This window comes from Conger conger, chromosome 4 (genome assembly GCF_963514075.1).
Source record: "Conger conger chromosome 4, fConCon1.1, whole genome shotgun sequence".
Classification (NCBI taxonomy): Eukaryota; Metazoa; Chordata; class Actinopteri; order Anguilliformes; family Congridae; genus Conger; species Conger conger.
This window is the reverse complement of record NC_083763.1, coordinates 17,496,660-17,519,520: the sequence shown is the minus strand read 5'-3', so window position 1 is coordinate 17,519,520 and position 22,861 is coordinate 17,496,660. Positions and strand designations below refer to the sequence as shown.

Here is a 22,861-nt window from a genome sequence, read left to right as displayed (position 1 = left end):
ATTCTGCTTCATGCCCCAAGCAAGCCGTTATAGAGACGTATGGCTTGATCCAGATTTGAACAGGAGTGCTTCCGAGGGCTGCCAGAGACCCACAGGTGTAATGTGTCATATGTTTGCATGGCCTTTGAAACTATCAGTCAGGTTCAGAAGATTAAGTGCTCCAAATTAAAGATCAGTGTCTTTTTAACCTTTGCAACACATGGCAGACATTAGTGTTTTCCAACATTTTGCACCCTGAGGCTGATATAAATGTATATTACAGGGGTAATGGCCCAGCTGCAATGCACAGTACATGCCAAAGACTGAAAACATAGGCACAAATAAAGACGTTTCAAAATGACTGAGATTAATTTGCTGTTGCTGTTGATTCTAATAAAACTTCACATTTTAATCCACAGAAATCCTGGATTATATTTCTGAGCATTAATAATCCTTATTTACTGTAACAGTTGGGATCTCTGTGTTTTGTACAGATAGAATTGGCACTGAAAAACAGCTTAATTTACTATGAAAAACTAGTGATGGTTATGACCACTCTAAGTATCCGAAGAGACTTGTTCTTGCCTTAAGAAGTAGAAACCACCTGGAACAGATACAGAGATACCTGATCAATCTGAGTTTTTTCCCCCATTTCAACTGTACTCTGAGCACTATGCCACCTGTGCCTGTATGGCCAGTGGCCCAGTGGAGAGCATTCACTCCTATGATACACACCCACCGGCCACACAAAAATCCACACATACTACAGGAGAGCTGGCATCAATTACAGGACAGGTACATCATTCGCTGCAAACAATTTGCAGGCACCTCCCAAGCAGTCCTATTCCTAACAAACATTCACTTCTGTATCCTCTGACCTCATGTTAACACGGATATAACGTCACACAGCCACAAAACCAAGCTCCAAACATGGAGCCGTGTTCTGCATATAGCGAGAAACTGCTGAAATATAACTAGCTAGACTGTTATATAAGCCAGCACCTGCAGGATTTCTATAGAGATGTTAATAATTACGTAGTAAACAATGCTTAAATTACTTTAATGAATGTAGGAAAACATGAGTAGCATTGCTTTGGAATATAGCCTGTTTAGTTTGTGAAAACTATGAGTAAAAGCAAATTGTAACTTGCTATCATTTTGCTTTTGGAAAAAAACATTTAAAAAAAGAAAAAAACATTTTGCACACAGATGGGATTTTAGATAATTCTTTTGATGTATAAAGTGTAAACTTTGAGTATGAGTAACTTTTTATGGTGAAAAATCATTTCTGTTGAAATTGTAAAACATATTACTAGCAAATTTTCAGTATAGCGCTGCAGGGATTCATCAGACCCAATGTTTTGCTTGACTGAGCATTTATTGGAAATGGATTTCTCCGAATCAATGCCATCTCTTTCCGTTTACCTGCATTTACAGGGTTCTCAGTCAGTGAATTGTGTAAAATGATTAGACTTCAGTGATAGAGCGTGAGTAAAAGATGACTGCTGTTGTCTTGACATCACACAAAAAGCTACCTTTGAGCAAAATGTACTTCAAAAAATTCCTTCTATCAAACATCTTTTCATTGCTTACAAGATGGGAGAGAACGTCCTTTTATTTGCCACTTAGCCAAAAACCTTTGGGGTAGTTCAACAGATGATTTGAAAGCAAATCATGCTCTTTTTAAGGTTCATCAGGCAAAACAACGCTTTCAAGGTCATTTCTAATTTGATGTGGAAGCAATTTTAAATATTCATTGCTGACCCCAGGAGCTCCTCGATGTCTTGATGTTCACAAAGGAAGGCTGTCACTTGTTAGTTCCTGTCACTTGAATAGATTGTGAGACCTTCTGATTAGCTGCAGGCAAAAATGGATGGAGGGGGAAAAAAAACAGTTCATATCATAATGTGGCACTTGACGTAAACGTTTAGAGGAGTGGGAATCAAAAAGTCAAATTAAGGGGCTTAGTAAATGCAGAAGAGTAGTCATTTGCATTTAAATCTAAAGGTGGTTTTAGTGCCAATTAAGACTTGGCCCAAGGAGTTCGTAATTCCATTGATGCGTATAACAGTAGGCAACAGTTTAACAAGATATTTTATTGCCTTGAGTCAACCTGTGTTCCTTTGCTCAGCCTTGCTTTGTTCAGAACAAGTCACGTTCATTTCAAAGTTCAAAGACAGAACAGTGGCTTCAATGCTCCAGCTGCAGCAAACCTAAATATGAGTGCATAGGGAAACTGCTATTCCTAAGGGACAATTTTGACAAATGTATATAACAAGCAAGGTATAGATGACATGATGTCTTAACTGCCATCGTTTCATCCTCCTCATACATTTTCCTTGACTTATTATTCAAACTGTGAATAATTGAGGCATGTAGCACCATATGTTTTGAAGGTACAGTATGCCTACATTCAGAGAAGAATCGCTTTTTTTCCCAGCGTCTTACAGTATATTAAGAGGGTGTCTTCATAAATAAAACAATGAGGAATTAGGATAATATAGACAGATGTGTGTCTCTCTTTGCATTGACGCTCCTGTCCATTTGTTCATTTAAATGTGTGTGTCTGTATGTACAACTTCAGTCTCTACAGTAATGCCTATGTATTTGAATATACACAAAAAGGCTCCTGTAAAGCTGGAACCAGAGAATACAGAAATATAAGATGTTGAGATACCAGCATGCACTTATAGTATGAATATGTAAATGTATTTAAGCTTTATTTAACCAGGGCAGTCAGACTGAGATTTACATCTCTTGAACCCCTTGGTCTTTGGACAGGTCTATAAATTAATGCAATACAATGTTACAAGAATGTTGTGTCAGACCTTCAGGACAGCAGTTTTTACATCTGACTTGGGAATGGTACTAAACATTGTATACACCGACAAATTGTACAGTATATCCATGCTACAGAACAGCAGGATTTGTGGTCGTTTATGTGTGAGTATCAGACTCTTACAACATATAGAATACTGAGGGCTTGTCTGTGTGCTCCTCGGTGCAGCTCAATCAGCTGGAGAAAATCTCTCTCACGATCCACAAGTTCAGAGCATCACACCAACCTACATTTACTCCATCACTTTAACGCTCTACTTTCACATCAAATCCTTCAAAATCCCTCATAACTGCTGTGTACACACCTTCTGTCTCTTAATTTAAGCTTTTGGATTTAAAGTGGATCTTTTAAACAGGGGAGTGCAAATGTCAGCCAAAAACTGACCGTACGGTCACGTTTCTTTTCCTGTGTACGATTCCTACATTGTTGACAAAACAGGTGGGATTTCATAGTCTGCAGACTGATAGTCTGATTGGGGTTTGTTAAAAAAACCCAAAAAAAACATGTAAGTTCAAATGTAGACACACTACATGAAAATATACAATCATGTGAATGGCAGACTTTATTCAAATGTAGCATCTGTCTGTTTGTACTGTACAATGACTACAAAAATGAAAAGTACCAAGGTCAATACAGTCAGTTTATATTTTTACAGAATTTCCAAAGTATTAACAATATATTTATGAAGACTAAGGCTTAATCTATGTATAGACTCACTAATGTATTCCATTTCTCCTGCCTACATACAGAATGTCTAAACATTCTATTGTGTTAAAACACAGAAAAATGGAAACAGCGCCTCATTGTGGTCATGAAATAAATAGCAAAATGCTTGAGCTCTTTGTGCTCTAAACAAAGATGAAATCCATTCCATCACATTTTCCCCCTTCCTTTATCAGTTTGGACGTTTTACTCAACAGTTGTGTTCAAAACTACATTCAAAAATTTCCGAACAGAGCAAAAATATCAGAATGATCATCCCTACCAATTAATTGATACTAACCTTTCATGGTTGGCCATTTTGCAATGCATATCCCATAAAAATAAGCTTCAAAGGCAATATACATTTGCTGTGTTCACGTCATTTATGCTGTCTCACCTTCCATGTGGTGGAGGTCAAACCCACCAGAATCCATTTTCTCTCAAATGTTTAATATTCATCTCACTTTCCCGTTTTGCTTATGTAATTTGGCCACCAGCACTTTGTCGTGGTGAAGGAAATAAGACTTCAGAAGGTTATAGGTCTTAATTCCAGGGAGGGGCAATTCAGACACCTGAATTACCTTATAAAATACATCCATCTTTTAAAATGAATAATATCTAAAAATGCATAAGCCATTTTGGAGAGAGGTCTCCTAAGCAAAGAAACAACATTAATCCCTTTTTACTCCCTGTATCCCCATTATAAATACAACAAGATGCAAAAATTGTAAGATCATTAGATGTGCTTGATTAAGACTTGATTCTGTGGGAGCTCTTAATTTTATAGTCAGTGCACATGCAAATCTTCCCAATGTAAAGTGATGAGAACCAGGCCTGCCCTGGCAGTTTGGTGCACTGCACTCATCAGAGAGGAAACAATGTGGTTTTAATGAGTCAGTCAGCCAGAACCACAGCCACCCCTGGGGTACACTGTACACACATTCACAGGACTGTTTATTTCGCCAATTTCCAACGGTTAATGAGTGTTTCTCCAACAAAGTCATTTTCTCAGAGATTACACATTGCGGAAGGGAGCAGTGCTGAGGTGTGTGTGTACGTGGGGGGAGGGGGGGAGGGGGGATCATTCAAATGTAACATTACATTTTTATTGCTTGAACAGATCAGTGGATGAATCTGCATGGTACTCGCTACATTTCTCAGCACTCCCAGCACTTGGACTTACCATCTAGCAGAATGAAACATCCACCATTTCAGCGGCTCTCTGTGTTCTGAGGCTCCAGTTATCACAGCACCTACTTCTGCACGACTGCTTAGAGGTGCTTCCTCCTGGAATTTGAGAAACAAAAACAATACTTATAGATTCATGTCTGTAACAGACAATACAGGGAAAGTAAAACATGGAAAAGTAATGAGAAAATAATATAATAATAAATAACACAAACTGTCAGTGGTAAAGTGGACACTTTGGAGGATGTACTAAAAGCAATGCAATTCATTATATCCCACTTTTATAATACACACTCAATAAAGATTTTGAAGATTTAATTAAGTAATTCAATGTACAATAGTACTTTTCCCTCACATAACCATGAACAACCTAGACTCTCAGGGATCCGATCAGTCTTTAGGACCTACTCCCTCTCTACATTATATTACATTACATTAATGGCATTTGGCAGACGCTCTTATCCAGAGTGACGTACAGTTGACAGCTGTGCGGATCTTATTGTGGCTTGACCGGGGATTGAACCACCGACCTAGCAGGTCCTAATCATGTACCTTAACCACTACGCTACAGGCCGCTCTCCTGGCCCCGCTCCCTCTCCAGGACCCGCTCGCTCTCCTGGACCCGCTCGCTCTCCAGGACCCCCTCGCTCTCCTGGACCCGCTCGCTCTCCTGGACCCGCTCGCTCTCCTGGACCTGCTCCCTCTCCAGGACCCCCTCGCTCTCCAGGACCCCCTCGCTCTCCAGGACCCCCTCGCTCTCCTGGACCCGCTCGCTCTCCAGGACCCCCTCACTCTCCAGGACCCCCTCGCTCTCCAGGACCCCCTCGCTCTCCAGGACCCCCTCGCTCTCCTGGACCCGCTCCCTCTCCTGGACCCGCTCGCTCTCCTGAACCCGCTCACTCTCCTGGACCCGCTCGCTCCCTTGGACCCGCTCGCTCTCCTGGACCCGCTCGCTCTCCTGGACCCCCTCGCTCTCCAGGACCCGCTCGCTCTCCTGGACCTGCTCACTCTGCTGGCCCCGCTCGCTCTCTAGGACCCCCTCGCTCTCCTGGACCTGCTCACTCTGCTGGCCCCGCTCGCTCTCTAGGACCCCCTCGCTCTCCTGGACCTGCTCACTCTGCTGGCCCCGCTCGCTCTCTAGGACCCCCTCGCTCTCCTGGACCCGCTCGCTCTCCTGGCCCCGCTCGCTCTCTAGGACCCCCTCGCTCTCCTGGACTCGCTCCCTCTCCTGGCCCCGCTCACTCTCCTGGACTCGCTCCCTCTCCTGGCCCCGCTCACTCTCCTGGACCCGCTCCCTCTCCTGGACCCGCTCCCTCTCCTGGACCCGCTCACTCTCCTGGACCCGCTCGCTCCCCTGGACCCGCTCGCTCCCTTGGACCCGCTCGCTCTCCTGGCCCCGCTCGCTCTCTAGGACCCCCTCGCTCTCCTGGACTCACTCCCTCTCCTGGCCCCGCTCACTCTCCTGGACTCGCTCCCTCTCCTGGACCCGCTCGCTCTCCTGGACCCGCTCACTCTCCTGGACCCGCCCGCTCCCTTGGACCCGCTCGCTCTCCTGGACCTGCTCCCTCTCCAGGACCCCCTCGCTCTCCAGGACCCCCTCGCTCTCCAGGACCCCCTCGCTCTCCAGGACCCCCTCGCTCTCTTGGACCTGCTCGCTCTCCTGGACCTACTCACTCTCCTGGACCCCCTCGCTCTCCAGGACCCGCTCGCTCTCCAGGACCCCCTCGCTCTCCAGGACCCGCTCGCTCTCCTGGACTCGCTCCCTCTCCTGGCCCCGCTCACTCTCCAGGACCCGCTCCCTCTCCTGGACCCGCTCACTCTCCAGGACCTGCTCGCTCTCTTGGACCCGCTCCCTCTCCAGGACCCCCTCGCTCTCCTGGACCTGCTCCCTCTCCTGGACCTGCTCCCTCTCCTGGACCCGCTCGCTCTCCTGGACCCGCTCGCTCTCCTGGACCCGCTCGCTCTCCTGGACCTGCTTGCTCTCAAAAGCCCAGTCGCACTCTAGGATCCGCTCTCTATCTAGGCCCAGCACGCTCTCCTGGGACCCACTCTCCATCACCCGCTCTTCTGGTCCGTTGCTGGACCTGGGGCGATGAGATTAATCCACATGCATACATGCCAGCACTCCAGAGCTTGTCTGCAGAATAATAAACAGCCTTTTTTATCCGAGAACATGCGTCACACTCCATGTTCACCCCTCCAGTCACTGATAATATCAACATTTTACTTGGTTGCTCGCTTCAAAAACATCTACAGACTTTCTCCCCTTCTCCAGCAGAGAGAAGCAGGGGGGGTATCACTAATATTTTTTCAGCCTGTGCATCTGGTGTGCACTGGGAGAAGCACAGCACAGAAAGCGCACATCGTTGCTCCAGATGTGCCTCTGCTTTGTCTGCAACGTCCTTCCTCAGCGCTGACTTTACAGAGCAATCTGATCTGACACTTAGAAAATGACCTGCACCCTAAATTAAGTGTTATGCTGGTAATTCTGGCACGGCTATAAGTCATCCCCTGCAGTAGGAAACGTATATCTATTTTTTGAGAGTGAATACCTTCTTTTCCTAGCAGGTGCAATGGCTCAAGAAGAGACACGACGTGTAATGGGTTGAGTCAGCTTAATGACCTGACTGTTGTGTGGAAGGCAGCCACTGAAATAAAAGCATTCAATGAGCTGAGGTAGAGGGAAACAAGAAACAGAAACTCATTTCTCATGGTTACTACAGAGGTCAAGATAGAGTACAGAGTGAAAGGGAGGCAGACAGTGAGGAAATGGCTGGGAAATGAAGAAGGAAGGAAAAAGAGTGAAAGGCATTGTTAAGAGATAGGGAAGGAAGACAATGGGGCATTCATATGGAGAGTATTTGTATCCATGTCAGTCAATCAAGGTAATTTGCTGAAGACGCTCATATCAGAAAGATGAATCTGGCCGACCACTTCTGTAGCCGATACCTTAGTTATATTTTCGCCACCCCCTCTGGCCTGCTGTTGGCATATTTTGACTTGATGAGACTCATTTATTAAGTGGATGGTTTTCGTATGCACTGTGCTAGTCAGCAATCACCTTTTTAGCATCCCAATTAACTCCTTTCTAATTGATGTTAGACATATTAAAGTTAATGAGGCAGGAGGCCATCTGTTGAACAGAGAACCTGAGAGGATATTATCATTGAGAGGGCAAACACAAGCAAGGCTACAAGGACAGCACCTTGGTAGCCTTAAAGCTGGAGAGACAAAGCCAGCTGATGAGCATTCTCCACAATCAGGGACTTTACATTACAATATTTTCGCCATACAATTTTATGCACAGGCTTTATGGGTCTCATATTTCAAATATATGAGTCAATATATAAGAGGGATACATACATGACACATGATTAATGGGGCTCAACCCTCTCTGTGTGTCTAATAAATGATAAATATATTGGGCAGATATACTCACCACAGCATCAAATTAAAATGTAATTCTAAATGGCCAGCGGTCCTTGTATCGCACCACAGCTGAGGTGCCAAGGGTGGCGGTTAAAAGCCTCTTCCGCGTTCTTTGTTGCAGCCAAGTCCCAGGTGACATATCAAGGGGAGGTATTTCTGGCAAGCCCAAAGTCACAGTGCTGGTGCTGGGTGTGTGCGTGCGTGCATGCACATGTGTGTGTGCGTGTGTGTCTGTGGGTATATGTGTGTGCACATACTGTATGTGAGAACGCGTGTGAGTTAGCATTAGCAGTGTTGCTCATGTGAAAGTCAGAGTCCCCTTGTGTGCTTGCCATGGGGAATGGCACTCTGGGGAGCAACTCGTTTGCTTTCCTTGGGTAGTTTAACCACAGAGACAATGTCGGAGAGTTACTGAGGCCGAACACACAATGAAGAGCAGAAAAAGATTTATATGCTCACATCCAGTCCATTCACTACCTCTGATAATAATAAACATGACTGGAGTTGCTGTTATTTTCTGCTTTTTACAGTTCCATTACTGGGGTATTATCATTCAGAGACACATAAGCTACAATATGATTCAAGAATACATTGCTAAAAGTAACATTTTACTAAAAACATCTGTAGCTTTTTCTAAGGTATAAAGTAAATCGGAGACAATTTGCAGGCTATATTTTTAATCTAGAATTGCAGCAATCTTTAATAAACGCATATGCCGCAAAATTACTTTCATCCTAGTAAATTGTTCTAAATTATTTTATGTCAATTAAGAAGCATTAGGATTTACTACTTCATATAAAATGGGCAGCTACAGCTGACAGGTCTTTTGCATCTCATCGGTCTGCAGCCGTCGATGGCCCCACCAAACATAACAGTTTGCATGTGTGTCTTTGAACCAAATATTATGTAATGCGTATATGAAATGAATTCAGCATTAAACTGTTATGCAGGGCATTATCCTACAGTGGGGCAGTTCCTAGAAACCCAATTATGAGTAAGCGCATGGTGGCCATATGGAGGTATAACGTTTTGACTTTTTCTTCCTCATGGCCTTTGGAACCCCTTTTCAAAAAAAGAAGAAAAAAATAATTGGAGGCTCTATAGAGATGATCAAATTTTACGGTCGAGTTATCCTTTTTATAGTCGCAAGAAAGAGCCAAACAATTTGCAATCATCAAACACATTAACCTTTTACAGAGAGCTACGAGTCACTGCTTGCAATGGTTTAATGACAGGCACTGCGCGCTTTGTGAAAAGGGAGACGAAAAAGTCTTACCCGAAGACGAGACAAAGGCTAGAAAGAAAAGCAAAGGCCAGTTCGGTTGTACATTGCTCTGAAGCTCTACTGGCATATTTAACTCGCCCATCTGCATGAAATATGACAGTGTGGCGTCCGTTACACTTCAGCGCTTCCGGGCTGATACTTAACATTTCCTCAGGTGAAGGGGGCGCGTCATTAAAGAGAGTCGCGCGTGATTTTAATCTTCGGGCGCTGAATCCATTTATTGCTTGAGAGCCCTCAAATCGCGATCAATCGTCTCTCCAGCCAAATAGACGCCGCGCTGCCACTGGGGCCTGGACTCTCATCCGTTTTCACTTATCTTCCCATTCTGGAAACAATTTTCGGGGACATACCAGCTTATTTAAAATGGTTTCAATGGATTATTCAAAACTGTTCATAGGGAGAGTAGGTTATATAAATCTAGAACAAACCAGAAGTTTTGTCATTTTTAGACCCCAAAAGATCAAATGGCAAGGTAAAATGGTTGTCTCAAAATCTGTTTACTGAAGTATGTGGAGAACGGTAATTAATGTATATCATGTTTTTTAATGAACATAAACATTTCTGAGTGCTTGTGTATGTGTGCGAAAGAAGGTCACTGGCTTCTGTTTAACCTGGAAGGGTTAATAGGCATTTACTGGAAACTTATTAGAATGAGTTACAACAATTATCAGAGGAGAAGCAATTACTGGGAGAGAGACAGTGCGGAGAGAGATCCTTCCGGCCAATTAGCCAGTGCAGTGAGTGCCCCTGTGAGCGCAGTGGACATTCACAGGACAGAGCGGAGCGCCTGCAAAGTCCTAATGAAAGCAGGTAATCAGTCACAGAACAAAGCAGGAACACGGGGTGGTCGTTGGGCTTTGTTCTCCTCCGTAAACAGCTCGCCTTCATGATCCAGTCAATTAGAGACCCCTTTAGAGTGATTTATGGATCCGGACGCCTTCACTAAAATGGATGTTCAAAATTAATATGCATTTTCTTACACCTATGATAAATTGGACTGGGCTAGACAATAGAGGTCACTCCAGAATTGCAATGTTTGTCAATGCCATTGGCAATGGTGCTTATTATGGTGCAGGCTGGGGACTATTTGCCTTGTGATGATGCGTAAATTGCTGCATTCAAATGATACAATGGATCAGTTAGTTAGAAAGTATGCATACCACCAGATCCAATCTGAATTAAACATATATATTTTTGTACAAATTAATTATTGTCCACATGTATATTGGAAATAAAAAAATGGTAATAGCCTTTGGTCTTTTGGATTTTATGGCTGAATTAAACCAAAATAAATTACATTCATCAGTGGAACAACCATATTAACCATTTTTTTCCAAGCATTTCAGATGTTACAAAAAAAGAGACAAAAATAAAAACAGGAAGAAGACTCTTTTAAAAAGCTTACATTAGCACAGTTTCTTACGCGAGGCAGGCTGGTTGGTTGTTTTCCTTAAATTGCTGATGCTTGTGAGAGTTCAGGGACCTGTTCTTCCCCACAGCCCATCAATAGCCCCTCCATTCCTGGGAGAGCGTAATGACAGTGTCCCTCCAGCGCTGGAAGTTGGAGATGTATAACGCGAGCGGCTGCCCTAAAGGTGTGGGATAACACTCCATCTCACTGCCTCATTAAGACATTATGCTTTACGGGCTGTGCTGGCACACTCAAATCCCCTACATGTATGATGATGAAAAGTAGTCCAGTAATTATTTCTTCTTTGCAACTGCTGAAGTATGCGGGAGAATTATTAACTTGTTTAATATCTAACGAAGCCTGACAGGTACTCTTCTCAATGAGATTAAGGACTTTAGGGTTAATGATGGTATTGGTGAGATTGTCATAACTCACAAAAGGTCCATTAGCATGATATTACTGAGAGGGCTCAATCTGATATGTATTTAACTCCAGCAAGGTGGCATTGGATGGTATATCATTTTTCATGTGATTTTACTGCCTGCAGGGCAGGCTGCCTCTGAGATGTGCTGGGAATCTCAATACTGCTGGAGGAGTCCTTATCCCTACCACATATTCCGCAGCCAAGAATACTAAACTCCAAATATGCCCACACACCTTCCTCACACACTGTGGAGGGCAACAGGATATTTGTTTTAGATTAGTTGGTGTGACCAAGGTGACTTTGCTGAAACCCTGAATGAGAAATCCATCAACTTTAATATTTTTGCGCTCTACCATTTTTATTATCAGCATCGACCCAGACCGTCTTCAATATGGCTATTCCTTTGTTCTTTACCACACAAGTCTCATAAAGCTGCAATGGACAAAGAAAGAAGCATTCTTTCACTGGAAACGCATCTATCAGACCCACTGGTCCAAGACAACACAATAGAGAATTATTGTCAACAGGTTAAATAAAGGGCAATGGAACAACACTCCCCTCTAGTGGCTAAAATACCATTTACCTAAACAAAGAATGTACAGTATAAAAAAAGGCCACATTTCTCAGGAATAATATGAACAGATATTACCTTATAATCACATAGATGCAATATTTAGATTATATGTTTACACAATTTTCACAAACAAACAGTTTTACCTGATTTACAAATGACTGTTTTACCTGATAATGTCGTTAGACGTTTCCAGGTAGTGTAAAGAGAAAGCCTTATGAACAAAGATATGAATGTTATCTACTGTAAACAGGTTATCAGTTGGATGTCTGTATTACTGGCAGTCAAATGTTGATTTTCTTTTCCCTACAGGAGCGACTACTGGTGCTGAAACCCTGCATGGCCAAATCAGACACCTGTGTCACCACTGCTGACCACACCCAATCTGCACTCCTGGGAGTTGGTTAAACCGGACATAGCCATCACACACTCTCTCCAGATACTGACCTGAGACTATACTTCTGTGTCATCCACTGTCGCTCACAAGGGTAGGGGTGATTTGCATTGTATAGAGAACATGTAGTTTTTTTTTTCATTGAACTTGAATCTAGATCTTGAACTTGAATCTTGAACATGAAGTTTCGGCATCAACTTTGTTGGATTTGCACCTCTGGGAAAATCTACGTATCTTTTGCAAATTTGTGTTGTTGTATGCTATAGCCCTCATGACCTTAATCTTTTTAGCCGTAATCTTTTTTTTTTTCCACAGGTCAAAATGAGTTGCTTCACATTTCTCAAGGTTATGATGATTTTGTTCAACTTCATTATCTTTGTAAGTATTTTCTTTCTTTATTGTGTGTATCTAGTAAATTACAATACATATGCAGATATGTATGGGACTAAATGGAAATGTTCACACATTTAATGAGGAAATCAAGTGTGAGGAAAACAGCATATTATTTATTCTTCTCAATACACCTAATAACACAAAGGGTTACACAAATATTTCAAGAAGCCGAGAAAAAACCTAAATTATACTTTCAGTGCTCGTGGTTTTTCCACATACAGCAATTTTCATCTCATTAAACCCCTTAATTGTGCCACCTCTGCTTCCATCTAATGTTCACATTTAATGATGCTTATGAAATGAAGAGAAACTTCGCCACCAGTGAGCTGAATGTCAGTTTGATAACATCAGGGTCGGGATATGATCCTTGATGGTCTGTCTCATCCTCGTTCGGCTTGTGACAAGAGTTCTGTGTTTGCATTTTGGTGTTTTATTTGTGTTTTGTGGCTTAAATCGCTGGAAGTGCCACTTGGGGAAACATGAGCAAGCCTAAAGACGAGAGTATTTTCTGGACAGATCACTGGATTGAGACAGCTATATTTTCACCAGTTACATGTAAGATGTGGAAATATCGGTTACAAACCGCTGTGCTCCAGATGATGGCTTCAAAAATCCCGCAAAAGGAGCATTAGTTCAGTGACAGTTCCTTGCTTACTGAAACACAGTATATCAGCGGGTACATTGACCTCTTAATGTTGGAAACCATGATTAGCAGTGAGTGTCTCATTTTTCCCATACTGACAACCAAAAGGCCAATTTGATATCAGTGTTGTGTTTCATGACAGGAGCACCTCCCTATTCGCTGCGTTCCAAAGTCCCTTTTCTCTCAAAGCGTCCTCTTTGACTCCCCACATCCTAAATCTGCTCTTCATTCCACTCAACTTGGGAGGTTTCAGTGCAGTATTCCATCCCACCCTGTATTATTTTCAGAATTTACACCAAATGAAAGCTGATTTGCATTTAATCTGTGCCAGGTGCTTTTTCCCCCTCTCTCTGACACAACATTCCCTGCACGTGGCATTTCATCAAAGGATTACCCAGCTAAAAAAAGAGAATGCCAGAGGTAATTATATCAAGAAAGAAGAAATGCTGCTGGACATGGAGTTAAGACTAATATGCTTGTCAAATCTTATTTGCCAAGAGGTGTGTGCTGATTATAAAGAGCAGGGGTATAAAGAGAGACTGGAATCCACTGAAAGAAATCAGATTATTCTCGTGCGGAGGCTATCAACACTCTGAGGACTCTGAGCAGTCTGTGTATTGCATTTGTGTGACAGCACTGAGGATATGTGCTCTGCAGTTCTGCTATTCAGGGTCAGATTGGTCCTGACAGCAAAGATCTGCTATTAAAAAAAATGCATGCAATGATGAAAGAGAACTCTCTTGATGGTGGGGACCTAGACATTACCGGTATTTCATAAAGGAATAGGAATAGCTTGTACGGAAAGGGAAAAACGATTTTAGGTCAATCAAAAAGTGTATGCTTGCTTTTTGAATGAGACACACCATTGTTAGTTTTTGTCGATATGATCCATAGTTTAGGTAAAGCAGTGGACAGTTGCATATTTTAAATGATTTTTCCTAAAAGCAATAATGACACAAAGGTATTCTGGATGTATTCTGAATGGGAAAGTACATAAAGAGCAGTGTGGAACCAACGCCCTTTAGTGTTTCCCACAATGCCAAATCTCCCACAATTCTCTGTCCAAATGTTAAGAGAAAAACAGTGTCACAGAAAGATCTTCAACAACTCAGTTATAGAAGATCCAAAAAAGGCCCTAATACATAAGGTTTTTGTTCTTTGAAAAATGAAAAAGGCTGCTTTTCATATTTTTGTATACAGACTCCTAACAAAGTCCAGCCTCATGAACTGTACTTCTCTGGAATAATACTAACAGCACTTCTGAGGAAATGAGGTTCCGGTGTATGGCATATATTCTGCAGGAACGATCTTAGCACTACTGTTAAAATGTAGTACTGTACCGTGACGTGTCTCCTGTGCACTGCAGTTGGCGGGTGGGACCCTTCTGGCCGTAGGGATATGGGTGACTGTGGATGGGAGCTCCTTCCTCAAGTTGCTGGGGCCCTTCAGGGTGGAGGCCCTGCTGTTTGTCAATGTGGGCTACTTCTGCATCGCCATGGGGGCACTGCTGGTGCTGCTGAGCGTGCTGGGCTGCTGCGGAGCCCACAAGGAGAGCAAGTGTCTCCTCATCACGGTACGACCTGTCCCCTCTCCCGCAAGCCCCTGCTCTGCCTGAAAACAACCTATTTTAGGAGGGAGGTAACCTGAAAAATGTTTCATGTAGTCGGGCCAAAAAATCATCAACAGCATGTCTGCTTACTTTTGACATTCATGTAACATGCAAGGAAATCGGTACAATTTACAGAGCTTTGTTGACCTTCGGGGATTATATTTCAGCGCTCCCTCTGAACTGCTGTTCTGGCTCCATGAACGGGCTTCAGGATGGTGTGATATGCCGGAGACTGTTTGCTCTGTGTATGGGTGCTGGAGCTGCACCTGCCTAAGCAGAGCCTTTGTTGTTGTCCTTCCCCAGTTCTTTTCCATCCTCATGCTTATTTTCATCGCCGAAGTTGCAGCTGCAGTTGTCGCCCTGGTCTACTCCTCAGTTGTAAGTCCTCTCTCAATAGCCGGCCTGCCCGTACTCCCTTTCATTCCTTTTATATTTTATTTCCATGTAAATTCCCATCATATCCTGGCCATCATTAAATTACTGCGGTTTATGCCTGGTTCAGTACATTCATGGACTTAATGACTCCCAGATTGCTTCAGGCTACATGCGACGATTCTCACTTTGAGCAATTTATTACATTAGAATATTGAAGTTAAAGCATTTTATATGCAAAGTAGGCTATTTACATATATATGCGTCCCCATTTTCTGAAATGTATAATAATTACAAGATTTCAAATGAGCTATGTAAAGGAGGTTAAAAAGAAAGCCTTCTAACAAAGAAAATAAAACCTGTTTCCAATAAAAGAATTCATCTGAGTCCCAGAAAGCAATCTTGGCTAATGCAAATACAGTGCAACAGTAGAAACAAGCTAATGTGATCAGAAGAGGAGTCTGAGAATGGGATTTGCATTTGTTTATGTTTGTGTTCTGCCCTGGAATTGGTTACAGAGTGTGTGTTGTGCTGTAGCTGTTCCATTCAATCTAATTCCCCTGTGACGCTGCTCGCTCTTGAAAGCACAACGAAAATGGCGTGTGCTGATTGCTGCACCTGTCCTCCGAGGATCCACAGAAATGTTCCTCACTCAGCCATTTTGCAAAAAAAAAATCTGATTCCATGCCAAGCATAATTTTCACAGTTTATGAAACTGAAGCTGGCATCTCATCATATTAGGCTGCCGTGCTGCTATTCTGGGTGGCTATTGTCAGGGATCAGGCGAGTCCTTAGTGTAAATTACTGATGTTCTTTGTCATTTGGTAGAAATAAGATTTGGTATATGTGTCCAATGTGATATTTGCTGCCATCCGTCACATAAAAATATATGCATTTCATTCCCCATCATTAAATATTTCTAAATATATAGCAATTCATGTCACACTTAAATGGTCTTTATAACTGACCATTTACAAATGAACATTGACATTGTGACTGACACAATGATTCACCAATGAGTGCATAGCAACCGTAACTGATAACCTCAATCTTGGAGAGGAAGTCAGCTTTGGGAGTCATTGAATCGAGTAATCGTCCAATTAAGACAAATGACCCGGTTTTGTAGGAAAGTGGTAAAAGGTGTGCTTTGGGCACCTATAAAAAGGACTCGAGATGCACAGAATGATTGAAGCTGAATGTGTTTTTTGTCATTTCCAAACCAAAAGAATATTGCCTGTGCTTCAAGCTCTGTGGAAGACTGCACTCAAAGTATAACGTAGAGAAAATAATGCCAGCCCAATTATTATGGCTAAATATAGCTAAGATACAAAATACATTTTGTTTGATTTTAAGTGTCACTCAGCACACTGGTGTTTCTTTCTTTTGCCTGGACTGTACAGTACACCTCTGTTTTTAATATAATTCATCGAGCTGAGCAGGTGGACAGCCACCGTGTGTTCTGTCCTTCACAGTCGTAGAGGGAGCGATAGGGGACAGGAATCACAGACAGTGATGAATTAACCAGTGTTTCACAATGGCTATGACCTGTGCCTCTCTCCCTGCTTCTTTCCGGAACTTTTAATTGTAGCTTGTCCCCACATCCCCACAGGCACTTCCTGAAAATAGGCCTTGTGTTACAGTCAGTCATCTGTGAAAATGAATCAAACTATCATGCAAATGGTGACAATCTCTGAAAGAGAATGCATACTTTTATGCACAGTGAATGGGTGCGCTGGGAGCGCAGCAGTGGCCAATGGTATCTAGATCCTTGTTATGAAGCGAAATGTTTTGATTTGCACATAAAATCTAAATTGGTTGAATTGCTTTGTACTGTATAACATGTTTGGAGTGTACATTTTCTATCTAAATATATAGTTCTGAAATGAAAAGATGAAGAAAGAAAGGATCCAGTCTTTTCTTAGGTGTTTCAAATCCCAAATGTTTTGTCCACTTTTAATAAAAAAATAAAAAAAGGAGATCTGTTATTGAAGCACAAATGACTGCACGTGATTATCTTGGCACTTAGAGAAACAGAAGCTGTTTATCTTTAGTGTGGATTTGTGTGTTGTGTGTATGAAGTGAATCCTGACACTGTGTGTTTGGTGGCCAGCTGTCTCTGTGCAATGGCCCATGTCCAAGCAGATTTGGGATTTCAAACATTGATCTCCAGGAGAAACACTGATGGACATGTGTTCCGCCCTTAGGCAGAGGACGTGCTCATATCAAAGGTGAAACCAACTCTGCTGGACCACTACGGCAAGGACCCAAAGGTCACAAAGGTGTGGGATGCCATGATGTCTCAGGTGAGGAGCAGCATAGCACCGAGGATGGGTTTCCACAACTGTGGCATGTTTACATGCTTTCTGTGCCATTTCTGCATTTTTAATTTGTGTATTTTTCTTGGAGGGATTTTTCTTTTTTGCCTCGCTAATATTCTGTAAATGCTCCTCTACTTTTCAAGTCAAAATGCTGCGGTTTCAGCAACTACACAGACTTCTCAAACTACAGCCAGAATGGCGACAGCTACCCATCAGCCTGCTGTAGTGCTCACAATGCCACCTGCAGTCAGGAGGCTGCATATCAGAGTAATGTTAAGGTGAGGCCCACCGAGAAACACAACAATTGCGGGCTGGCAGTGAGGAAAGTTAGCGAGGAGTAAGATGTTAAAATGGTACGACGTAGAGCATCAAACAATTGTAAATGTAGCCTTCCTCTGGTTATTATTATTATTATTATTATTGTTATTATTATTAATATTATTATTATTATTATTATTATTATTATTATCTTTTTTTCCCCATATTTTTCAGAACCTTTGTAAAATGTATATACTTATAAAATAAACATAACCTCTTTCACCTTATAAAAGAAAGCAGTGGTTTACAGTAAAGATACTGTTGGATCACAGCACATGTATATAAGTTCCACCCTCCAGACTGCACCTCATGGTTATTTATATTTTTATTAGTAATCAGCTTTCCTCACTGTGTAGGGGTGCTTTGAACTGCTGTCAGTCATAAAGAAGGATGCAAATATTGTTGGGGGAATAGCTGCTGGAGTCTGTGCTCTGGAGGTAAGATTTTGATTTACCTACTCAATTGTAACATAATAATCTGTAATATAAAGAAGAATTACAGGTACTTCATGGTTGCATAGCAGCTATATATCTAACTAGTATTCTGCATAAACAACAGCATGCGGCAAATGTATTCATATTTATTGTTTTGAGCATTTAAGTCTTTTTTTTGTTTAAGTCTTTATAAGCCATCTAGAGGGAATGCGACATTGGCACATTTATTTATGTGTTCATCATTGCTTACACATTGAAGGTGAACTGCAGATTAATCTGAAAAATGTAAGATGGCAAGGAAACATTTATTTTAGAGCAAGGTCTTTATTATTACTGTATCACTGTATTACTGTAAACCTTATATTACTGTATTATAAATGATACATCTTTCACATATCTTTCACAACATTGCTTTAAAATCAAAAAAACAAAACTCAGAGGGGGTATGTGATAAATGATACTCACATGTCTATTTAGTACCCCATGTTTATATAATTTCTCTCTCTATCTCTCCCTGCCTCTCTCTTTATTGCCTTCTAGGTGGCAGCTATGGGTGTGTCTATGTACCTGTACTGTCAGTTGGACAAAACCACAAGATGACACTAACTTTCTTTAATGCTATGATGACTGATATGTTTTGATTATTACTAAATAATTTTGGTAACTGTTTAGTAATCAATCTAGAGATCAGAAAAAGACAAGAATAAGCTGTATGTGTGTGTGCTGTCAAAATAGACTATAAACATTTTAATACCACACACTGTTCAGTGAAAGGTTTTAAGTTCTTTAAACAAAAAATGTCCTACTCCACTGGCCAAGTAACCTATGCTCTGTGACTCACTTTAGCTTTCACTTGTTTTGAATATACTGCTACGCTTTAGATGCTTTAGAAGATTTAAGAGGAAATATTCCATGATAAATTTCAAAAGGCAAATATATTGTAATATGGTCCAACTGTTGAAACACTGACTAATCTTTTGAAATGTCATATTAAGTGACTGCATCTCAGTTGGTAATTAGTACCTTTACCATAAATAAGATATTGTATGACAAACACACCTACTGTATGTAGACTCAAACAACCAAATGTACAAGTATCCTTCACACTCATTGACTCATCTCTTCTTGATTAATTTGCATGTGCATTGCTTATCTATATTAAAATATTATATATTGGCCTCATATCATTTACAAATGATATGAGGCCATATCCTTTGCAGTCACTTACAGCCTGAAGTCTGGAACGCATAGACATCACCAGACGCTGGGTTTCATCCCTGGTGATGCTCTGCCAGGCCTCTACTGCAACTGTCTTCAGTTCCTGCTTGTTCTTGGGGGAAATGCATGTTTAATCGGATTCAGGTCAGATGATTGACTTGGCCATTGCATAACATTCCACTTCTTTGCCTTAAAAAACTTTTTGGTTGCTTTCGCAGTATGCTTCGGGTCATTGTCCATCTGCACTCTGAAGCGGCGTCCAATAAGTTCTGAAGCATTTGGCTGAATATGAGCAGATAATATTGCCCAAAACACTTCAGAATTCATCCTGCTGCTTTTGTCAGCAGTCACATCATCAATAAATACAAGGGAACCAGTTCCATTGGCAGCCATACAAGCCCACGCCATGACACTACCACCACCATGCTTCACTGATGAGGTGGTATGTTTTGGATCATGAGCAGTTCCTTTCCTTCTCCATACTCTTCTCTTCCCATCATTCTGGTACAAGTTGATCTTTGTCTCATCTGTCCATAGGATGTTGTTCCAGAACTGTAGGCTTTTTTAGATGTTGTTTGGCAAACTCTAATCTGGTCTTCCTGTTTTTGAGGCTCACCAATGGTTTACATCTTGTGGTGAACCCTCTGTATTCACTCTGGTGAAGTCTTCTCTTCATTGTTGACTTTGACACACCTACCTCCTGGAGAGTGTTCTTGATCTGGCCAACTGTTGTGAAGGGGTTTTTCTTCACCAGGGAAATAATTCTTCTGTCATCCACCACAGTTGTTTTCCGTGGTCTTCTGGGTCTTTTGGTGTTGCTGAGCCCACCGGTGCATTCTTTCTTTTTAAGAATGTTCCAAACAGTTGATTTGGCCACACCTAATGTTTTTGCTATCTCTCTGATGGGTTTCTTTTGATTTTTCAGCCTAATGATGACTTGCTTCACTGATAGTGACAGCTCTTTGGATCTCATATTGAGAGTTGACAGCAACAGATTCCAAATGCAAATAGCACACTTCAAATGAACTCTAGACCTTTTATCTGCTCCTTGTAAATGCGATAATGAGGGAATAACACACCTGGCCATGGAACAGCTGAGCAGCCAATTGTCCCATTACTTTTGGTCCCTTAAAAAGTGGGAGGCACATATAGAAACTTGTAATTCCTACACCGTTCACCTGATTTGGATGTAAATACCCTCAAATTAAAGCTGAAAGTCTGCAGTTAAAGCATATCTTGTTTGTTCCATTTCAAATCCATTGTGGTGGATATATTTATGGCTGACTGTAGCTCTCCAGTCCCACAAAAATATATTCCATGGGTTTATCAATGTTTCTATTTCAATCATGTGCTTTTAGAAATACAGTAAGTTCCAGAATTATTGACATAAGCTTTATTTTCAAACATGTGTAAAGTAGTGTGCTTTATTCATAAAAGTAAAAAAAGTTATATATTTTTCAAATGTATTTCCCCAAATAACAGGTTCCACAATTATTGGCTCCAATGGTTTAATACTTTGCGCAAACACCCCTGGCAAAGATGACAGCCATGAGTCTTATAATTTCCTATAATTTGTGCTCAGGTTAGAAAACACATTTGGAGGGATTGACCATTGACCATTCCTCCATGCAGACTTTTTAGAATCATTGATATCATTGGGTTTGCACTTATGGACCCCCCTCTTCTGTTCAGACCACAGGTTTTTTATGGGATTGAAGTCTGGAGACCAAGATGCACAACATGGATGTTGTTTTCACTTAACCATTTCCATTTGGGTTTTCTCGACAATCTACCTACACCAAAGACTCAGCTTCCTAGCAGAGGCAAATTTTCTGCCAATAATCTTCTTGGTACTTTGTTGAATTAATTGCCATTGATCTTAAATAGTGCCCCTGGCAGCAAAACATCACCACAACATCAGTGATCCACCTCCATATTTGACAATAGGTATGAGGTGCTTCTCCTTGTATACATTCCCCCTTTGTCGCCAAACACAGCGATGGTGTTAAATTCTGGTCTCATTTGATCATAGCACTGTCTTCCAGGCATCATTCCAATGACATTTGGCAAACTCCAGATGCTTGGTTTTGTTTATTGTGCTCAGGAAGGGCTGCATTCATGCCAGTATGTAGTTTTCCCATATGTTTGAATGTAACACGTAGATTATTATCGGTGTTATTTCATGCAGCCTTTTTTCTTAATTTTTATGAAGGGCGCCAATAATTCTGGAGCCCACTGTAAGTGCATTAGTCAACACTATAATTTACTTGATCTTAACTGATAGAATTACAAACTGGGTTGGAATCCCTGTGCCTGCACTGGATTGGTTCATTTCATATCTCTTGAACAGAAAGTTTGGTCTCTATCGATGATCATGTGATCATGTGTCCCCCGGGCTCAATTCTTGGGCCCATCTTGTTCTCAATTTACCTATTACCTTTGGGTCAAATAATTTGTTAGCATAACAGAATGTTTCATTGCTATGTTGGTGAAACTCAGGTCTATCCATCAAACCAAATGATTTCAGCAGGTCGAATGAACTACATGACTGCCTGAGGTGCAAACCTGGATGTCTCAAAATGTCCTGTTAAACTCAGACAAGACCAAAGTCTTATTTATTGCCCCATAGTGTGCTGCTAGTCAAATCTAATTAATCCTTGCATCTTTTTCATCAAACATATAATCTGTTGTTCAATCCGGTTTTGAACAACACACATATAGTGTAACAAAACATGAAAAGGCTGACTGGTAGAAAAGAATAGTTGCTTTGTAGGGGAAAATTCACAAAACAAAAGATCTCCCTCCTAAAAGCATGATAAACAATCACAAGTCAAAATCAGACTCCACCTTAGTGAGCAGGCTGGTTCCTCCAAAATGCCCAATGATTTATGCTAAAAGTGTATCAATATATCCGTATTAAAGTATGATATGTACCCTGTATGGTTTCAAACTGATTAACTGCTAAACTGTGCTAGAATTACACAGTGACCCATATGTAACCGGAGTTTAATAAAGCAGCCAGCTGGGAGGGGGGAGGCGTCTCAAACTGTGTAGACTGTCAAGGACACAGGCAGATCGAGATATGCCTATACAGCTGGTTTCTCCGGGACCCTCGATGATTTATGCCAGAAGTGTATCTATATGCAAGTGACTTATAATCAATATATCACATGTACGCTGCTTGTTATCAAATCAAATGAACCTAGAACATTAATTATAGCTGAGCTTATGAAAATGCAAGAAACCACAGTGAAAACTGTTGAAATGAGAGCAAAGAATGCAAAGAATGCAATGTACATTTACTCACTTAGAAGAGAATATTAATCAAATGTTT

The 22,861-nt window shown here is 41.5% G+C and overlaps 1 protein-coding gene across 3 annotated transcripts; it reads left to right on the top strand.

Annotated features, from left to right (window-relative positions):
• The first annotated feature begins 9,693 nt into the window (after nucleotides 1–9,693).
• On the top strand, nucleotides 9,694–18,937 carry LOC133127719 (tetraspanin-1). 3 transcript variants are annotated; one of them, XM_061240809.1, is made up of 12 exons: nucleotides 9,694–9,894; nucleotides 10,041–10,232; nucleotides 10,922–11,017; nucleotides 12,141–12,316; nucleotides 12,538–12,600; nucleotides 13,590–13,678; nucleotides 14,625–14,831; nucleotides 15,171–15,245; nucleotides 17,444–17,542; nucleotides 17,701–17,835; nucleotides 18,232–18,312; nucleotides 18,850–18,937. In XM_061240809.1, the coding sequence occupies exons 6-12, from the start codon at nucleotides 13,670–13,672 to the stop codon at nucleotides 18,907–18,909; spliced, it is 666 nt and encodes a 221-aa protein (XP_061096793.1). In that variant the 5' UTR covers nucleotides 9,694–9,894; nucleotides 10,041–10,232; nucleotides 10,922–11,017; nucleotides 12,141–12,316; nucleotides 12,538–12,600; nucleotides 13,590–13,669; the 3' UTR covers nucleotides 18,910–18,937. The 3 variants fall into 3 exon arrangements, with proteins under 3 accessions (XP_061096793.1, XP_061096791.1, XP_061096792.1); XM_061240807.1 differs by lacking the exon at nucleotides 13,590–13,678; XM_061240808.1 differs by lacking the exons at nucleotides 10,041–10,232; nucleotides 13,590–13,678.
• The last annotated feature ends 3,924 nt before the right edge of the window (nucleotides 18,938–22,861 follow it).

Coding starts and splice junctions, on each gene's coding strand:
- LOC133127719 (XM_061240808.1), top strand. CDS start 12,544: ATGAGTTGCTTCACATTTCTCAAGGTTATGATGATTTTGTTCAACTTC. Junction 17,543..17,700: donor GGGATGCCATGATGTCTCAG/GTGAGGAGCAGC, acceptor CTACTTTTCAAG/TCAAAATGCTGCGGTTTCAG. Junction 18,313..18,849: donor CTGGAGTCTGTGCTCTGGAG/GTAAGATTTTGA, acceptor ATTGCCTTCTAG/GTGGCAGCTATGGGTGTGTC.